Genomic DNA, 6349 nt, shown 5'->3' on the forward strand with positions numbered 1-6349 from the left:
CGCAGGTGACTACACCAGCAGCGGGGCATCGGACACCTCCTGCACAGTTTACAGGCGACGGCGGAGCGGCGTCAGGCGTGACACCAGCCCTCCGCCGGCGCTGACCTAGCTCTCGACTCCTGCCCTCTGCGGCTCTCCCCGCTTCCCCGGCGGGCAGGCGGCGCGGGGGCGGCGGGAGTCGCGGCCCGGCGGGAGGCGCGGCCCGGGGCGCCGGGGCCGGCGGTAATTGCGGCGCGGCCGCCGCCGTCGCGGGCCGGAGCGGGGAGTTTTCTCTCCGCGCGCTGACTGGCACGCGCCCCGCGCCCCGCGCCCCGGCGCCGGCACCTCCGCGCAGCCTGATTGGCTGCCGAGCCGCTCCGGGCCGCTCCGCCCGGGCCCTCATTGGGCGAGCGCCGCCGCCAGCGGTACTTCAAAGCGGGCGCTGCCCGCACTTAGGCAGAGTTTGGCCCCGCCGCGCCGGAGTGTCCTTAGTGCCGCCGGGCAGCGCGGGGCGCTCACCGAGCGCCGTCCCCTCCGCCCCACCGCCCAGCCCACGGACGTGCTATGGCTACGTCTATCCTCGGGGTAAGTCGCACCGCGCGCTTCCTCGCGGCTTCCCCCTGGAAAAGCTGTCGTTGCCGCCGCAAGGCTGCCCCTTGCGCAAATCGCGTGGACCCGCGGATGGGAGGCGATCCCGGCCCGCCTCGGGGGATTTCATTGCGGGCTGCCCATCGGGTCGTTCCCAAAGAGTTTAGCCTGAAAACTCGTTGGGCCGGAGAGAAGCCGCGCTGCTTCTGCTTTCTTTTGTTTTGCTGTTGGTTTGGTTTGGGATTTTTTTGTTTGTTTTTTTTTAACTAGAACTACGCTCGGTTTCCAAAGATTTTCGCCAGCCCGGCGTTGCGCGAGGCGACGGTAGGAAGGCTCCGCACACTGTTCGCCTTGCTGCCATCTCTTTTTTTCCGTCGCTCCTGTACGGCTGCTCGAGGAGACGCCGCATTTCGTTCCCACGGGATTTTTGGTTTAACGGCGGTACGCTCGAGCAGCCCTCTCGGAACACGCGTGTCGCTTGTCTCCGTCGGGACCCGCTTGCGATGTAAGTCTCTCGAGCGATCAGACCGGTCCCCGGCGGAAAACGAGTTGTGCCGAGAGTGGCAGGGCTGGAGCCTTCCTCCAAAATAAGAGAAAACTTTTCCGCGGTACCGTTCGTTGAGCCGCGGTTCTACCCGCGCTGCCGTGTCCCCGCGGGAGCCTGGCGAGGTGGCAAGGGCTAGGCTGACGGGCCGGCTTTGTCTCTTCCCGCAGGAAGAGCCGAGATTTGGAACGACTCCCCTGGCCATGCTGGCCGCTACCTGCAACAAAATCGGCAACACTAGTCCCCTGACCACCCTGCCCGAGTCTAGCGCCTTCGCCAAAGGGGGCTTCCACCCCTGGAAACGCTCCACCTCCAGCTGCAACCTGGGCTCCAGCCTCTCGGGCTTCACGGTGGCCACGAGCAGGGGCTCCAACGGACTGGCCAGTGGCACGGGCACCGCCAACAGCGCCTTCTGCCTGGCTTCCACCTCGCCCACTTCCTCAGCCTTCAGCAGCGACTACGGCGGCCTCTTCTCCAACTCGGCGGCGGCGGCGGGCGTGTCCCCGCAGGAGCCCGGCGGGCAGTCGGCCTTCATCTCCAAAGTGCACAGCTCGGCGGCCGAGAGCCTCTACTCGCGGGTGGGCATGGCACACCCCTACGAGTCCTGGTACAAGTCGGGCTTCCACTCCACGCTCTCGGCGGGCGAGGTGGCCAACGGAGCGGCCTCCTCCTGGTGGGATGTGCACACCAACCCGAGCTCCTGGCTTGAGGTGCAGAACCCGGCGGGGGGGCTGCAGAGCTCGCTGCACTCGGGCGCCCCCCAGGCCTCGCTGCACTCCCAACTGGGCACCTACAACCCCGACTTCAGCTCCCTCACCCACTCCGCCTTCAGCTCCACCGGCCTGGGCTCCACGGCCGCCTCGCACCTGCTCTCCACCAGCCAGCACCTGCTCACCCAGGAGGGCTTCAAGCCCGTGCTGCCCTCCTACACGGACTCCAGCGCGGCGGTGGCGGCGGCCAGCGCCATGATCTCGGGCGCCGCCGCCGCCGGGGGCGGCTCGGCCCGCTCCGCCCGCCGCTACTCGGGCCGCGCCACCTGCGACTGCCCCAACTGCCAGGAGGCCGAGCGGCTGGGGCCGGCGGGGGCCAGCCTGCGGCGCAAGGGGCTGCACAGCTGCCACATCCCCGGCTGCGGCAAGGTGTACGGCAAGACCTCGCACCTGAAGGCGCACCTGCGCTGGCACACGGGCGAGAGGCCCTTCGTCTGCAACTGGCTCTTCTGCGGGAAGCGCTTCACCCGCTCCGACGAGCTGCAGCGGCACCTGCGGACTCACACGGGCGAGAAGCGCTTCGCCTGTCCCGTCTGCAACAAGCGCTTCATGCGCAGCGACCACCTGAGCAAACACATCAAAACGCACAACGGGGGCGGCGGGGGCAAAAAGGGCAGCGACAGCGACACGGACGCCAGCAACCTGGAAACGCCGCGCTCCGAGTCCCCCGACCTCATCCTGCACGAGGGGGTGGGCGCCGCCGCCCGCGGACCGGGCAAGGAACCTACCGCGGGGCCCGGCGACTCCTAGGGGCAGCGCCGCCGGAGCCGCTCGGACTGTGCCCCGCGCCGGCCGGAGGGACGCGAGCCGCCCCGCCGCCCACGGCGCCCCGGACCGCAGCGGGGGCGGGCCGGTGGACGGCGGGGCCAGAGAGGCGCGGCCCCCGTCCCGCCCGGCCAGTGGGTACCGAGTGACACTTTCTTCCGTTTCCCTTTTCTCCTTCTGTTGGAAGGCAAGCATCCTAAGAGAGGCTTAAGGTGAGAAATACAGCTGCAACTCTGAGACGGTCCCTCTGTATCTCATAAACATCTGTATAAATAGGGTTCAAAAAAGAAGAAAAACAGAAAAAAAAAAAAAAGAAAACCAGATCGTGTTCCCTTATTTTTCTTGTAAATGTTGATCTGATAGGGGGTTTGGGGATTTTTTTTTTTAATTGGTGAATTCCTGAAATTCAGGGAGGTTTTGGGGTTCTGATTAATTTTTTTTAATTTTAAATTTCTGATGCACTTTGTGGAAGTCAGTATATATGTAAAAGATATTTAAAATGTTGAGTTAACACTTCACTCAAACACACATAAGTTAAGGTCTCTTAAAGAAATTAAATGCGTTTATCTGTATGGAAAAAATCTTGACATATTTTCATTTTGGTATTATTAAAGGACTCTGAACAATATACTCACGGGTTTGTTCTTCTTCGTGTCCCCTCCTTCCCCCCGCCCAGTCCTCGCAGGGGTCACTTTTTCAGTGGGAGCCCTCGCACCCCTTTCCATCGTTCTTACAGTCATTGTGATTAAAAATACAGCCAGCAATTATAGCTGGGAGGGGATGGGACCGGCCCCCGAGCCGGGCGCACTGAACCACTCTGCTCACTCTTTTCAAACCGCCTTTGCTTTGGTTTACTTAAAAAAAAAAACAAACCAAACCCCCCCCAAAAAACCAAACAAATTTTAACCGAGTCTAAGCCCTGCTACAGCTGGGAACCATGCTGAGACCTAAGCGTCTTTGGTGAAACCGTCCCCAAAATCGAGTGAAGGCAAACTGTGCTGAGGAACTATTTATTTAATTTTAAAAGCCTTCAGCGCCACAAGGCTGCCTAGGCTGGGAGGTGATCTCGAGGGAATAAATCGCTAGAGTCAATACTCCGGAAAAGACATTTCATGCCTAAATGAAAATCTTGTTAAATGTTATTAATTTTGACTTAGAGCACACAGCAGCCCCCTGTGCCTTGTATTCCCTTATTAGGGATTCATGTCTTATCAAATATCTAATTAATCTCCTAGACATCATTTGTTCTGGCCAACTTTATCTCAGCTGGTCCACGGGGAAAACTCCGAATATTCTCGGTGACAAAGCTCCCTTGAAGATCCTTTTAATTGTCCAAATTAACTGCACCAAATTTGCATGTCAAACGGTAAAGGGCAACCTAAGATAAAATGTAAACGTTTTAAAAGCCCCAAACTAAGCACTTGATTTGATAACTAGGCTTTTTAATGTTATGGAAGACAACTGCTCCTTTCCTTTTCAAAGACAGTTGATCTATGCAAATAGTGAATTGGAAATGCTTATGTCCCCATGCAGTCAAATGGTCCTTGCATGTTATTTGAATATCAGTGGCTCTGCTATTGAAAAGGTTCAAGGATGCTCTCTGACTTCTTTGTGATTACTCAGTGCAGCGTCTTATTCTGAAGAAAAAAACTCAGGAATAATTAAAGGCTGGGCTAAGGCCTGGGAACACATTTGGGACAGGAATCTCATTTAGACAGGCTCTTTCAAAATAAGGCACAGTTAAATTGACCAGAAGGCAATTATTGAAATGAAAATTATTTTCACTCCCTTTGTCTCCTGACCACCAACCTAACAGCCACAGTATTTTTTTAAAGGCAAATTGTTAAATGAGATAATTGTGTTATTAAAAAAAAAAAAAAAAAAAGAGGGTGAGGAAAAAAAAAGTTAATTTACTCTGCCCGGTACAGATTGGATGAATACAAATATTTTAATCCTCCATAAAACGGGGAATGCTAATAGCATCGGGAAACGGATTCTGCTGTCGACCACCAACTGGAATAAAGACGTTGCGTTAAAGAAAATACATCTGCCGTGAATACTAATAACCGCGTCCCACCTCCTCCGCGCCACTGTTGCACAAAAGCGGCCGGGCAGTGCCGACACCGCCTGTGCCCTGGGGCGGTGGCGGCGGGAGCCCGGCGGGCCGTTCCGCGGCCCGGGGGAAGGGAGCCTCCCGGGAGAGGCACCTCGCATCCCAGCTGCCGACAGCACCTTCCCCGGGAGCCGCTCCGGAATTTTCCTGGCCAAAAGCATCCCGACAAGGTGTCTTTCCTCCCGCCCCCGGGCGGGTGCCGTCAGGTTTCCCCGCGGGCAAGGGAGGGGAGCGGGCGCGGGGGACGCGCTCGGGCGGCGGTAACACACAGAGCGGGCCGGCGGCGGGACCCGGCTCTCCTCCCTGCCGGGCGGCCTGGGGGCTGCGCAGGAATGCACCCACGCGGGGTGCCGGGCAGGAGTCAGCTTTGTTTTCGATTTATAATAAAACACATCAAAGGACACCATCCAGGTCCAGTTGCTGCCAGGCCGGGGTTACAATTCTCAGCTCAGTGATCAAGGACCTCTTTGCATTGCCTTTGCCCCTTCGGGTCAGAAAACGTCCATCACTTACAGACTCCCCAGAAACGAGGAAGGGAGCAGCTCTGGGCCGCAGAGCCCGTTCGTTTAACCGAGAAAACAGAAAGCGTGTCACCTTTTTAAAAAATAAATGACACCATTCTTTCGTAAATGTTGGAGATAATTATATGGTCTGAGGAACTTCTACACAAAAATACCTAACGAACAAACGGTGGGAGAACCGAGAAATAAATTTGATTTCGGTCTTTGAATCACCTCTTTAGTAGTTCACCTCTTTAGTAAGAGGACGCTAACCCGAGAGCGGGAGAGCGCCGGGAACAAGAGGGGTGCCCTCTCGGGCTCCGGCGGGAAGGGAGGCACAGGGAAAGCCGGGCTCCCCGCCGCCTTGGCCCCGCTCACCCTGGGCTTGCTCGTGAGCTGAGCCTAGCTCCCATTTACATCCTGCTCCAGCTACTGCTGCCCATTCCCACACCTCGCGGACAGCAACTTCAACCCGGCTCCGCGAACCCGTTAAAACACGGCAAACAACCAGCCAGCGACAGCAACCACCACAGACGGGAGAGAAGGTAAAATGCCAGGAGAAATTATCTACTACACGTCATTCGATCGCCAGGTTGCCCGTCCGCAGGAAGCGTGTCCCTTGCCCCCTGCGGCGAGTTACAGACCCAGCGGCTCGTTTTACACTTAAAAGGTAACATTAATGTTTTTGTTCTAATGAGATAATATATAAACACCCGATCTCGTGCCTGGACAGCTTCTTAATTGCGTCTTTCAATTCAAATGGAAACTTTATCTGCGGGAGCTGTAATTTATTTGCAGCCATTATCTGTTCGCCAGGATCCTCTCCCACCCTTCCAAAACGCAGATGAAGGGAAACTAACAGACAGCCCGCCCCTTTGAGTAATTGGTGCGCTAAGTGTTTATTTTAAGTAAGAATAATTTAGCTACAAATTTCCTCAAGGAATAACATCCTTCACACATTACAAAAAGGAGAGCAGGAACAAGCCTGAGCCCGCACACCGGGACGCTCCCGGCGCTGCCCCGCGCGGGCTGCACGGCGGCTGCCGGGCGCCACCTAGAGGCGCTGCCGCGGCGGGCGCGGGCTGGGGGC

General features: G+C 57.3%; 1 protein-coding gene across 1 annotated transcript; it reads left to right on the forward strand.

The window, feature by feature from the left end:
- Positions 1–374: 374 nt before the first annotated feature.
- SP9 (Sp9 transcription factor) lies at positions 375–3274 on the forward strand. Its single transcript, XM_042041336.1, has 2 exons — positions 375–564; positions 1282–3274. The coding sequence occupies exons 1-2, from the start codon at positions 544–546 to the stop codon at positions 2629–2631; spliced, it is 1371 nt and encodes a 456-aa protein (XP_041897270.1). The 5' UTR covers positions 375–543; the 3' UTR covers positions 2632–3274.
- Positions 3275–6349: the final 3075 nt, after the last annotated feature.

Source organism: Corvus kubaryi, unplaced genomic scaffold (assembly GCF_017639235.1).
Source record: "Corvus kubaryi isolate FWS band 111438036 unplaced genomic scaffold, C.kubaryi_AGA036_p1.0 37396, whole genome shotgun sequence".
In the NCBI taxonomy this organism is placed as follows: Eukaryota; Metazoa; Chordata; class Aves; order Passeriformes; family Corvidae; genus Corvus; species Corvus kubaryi.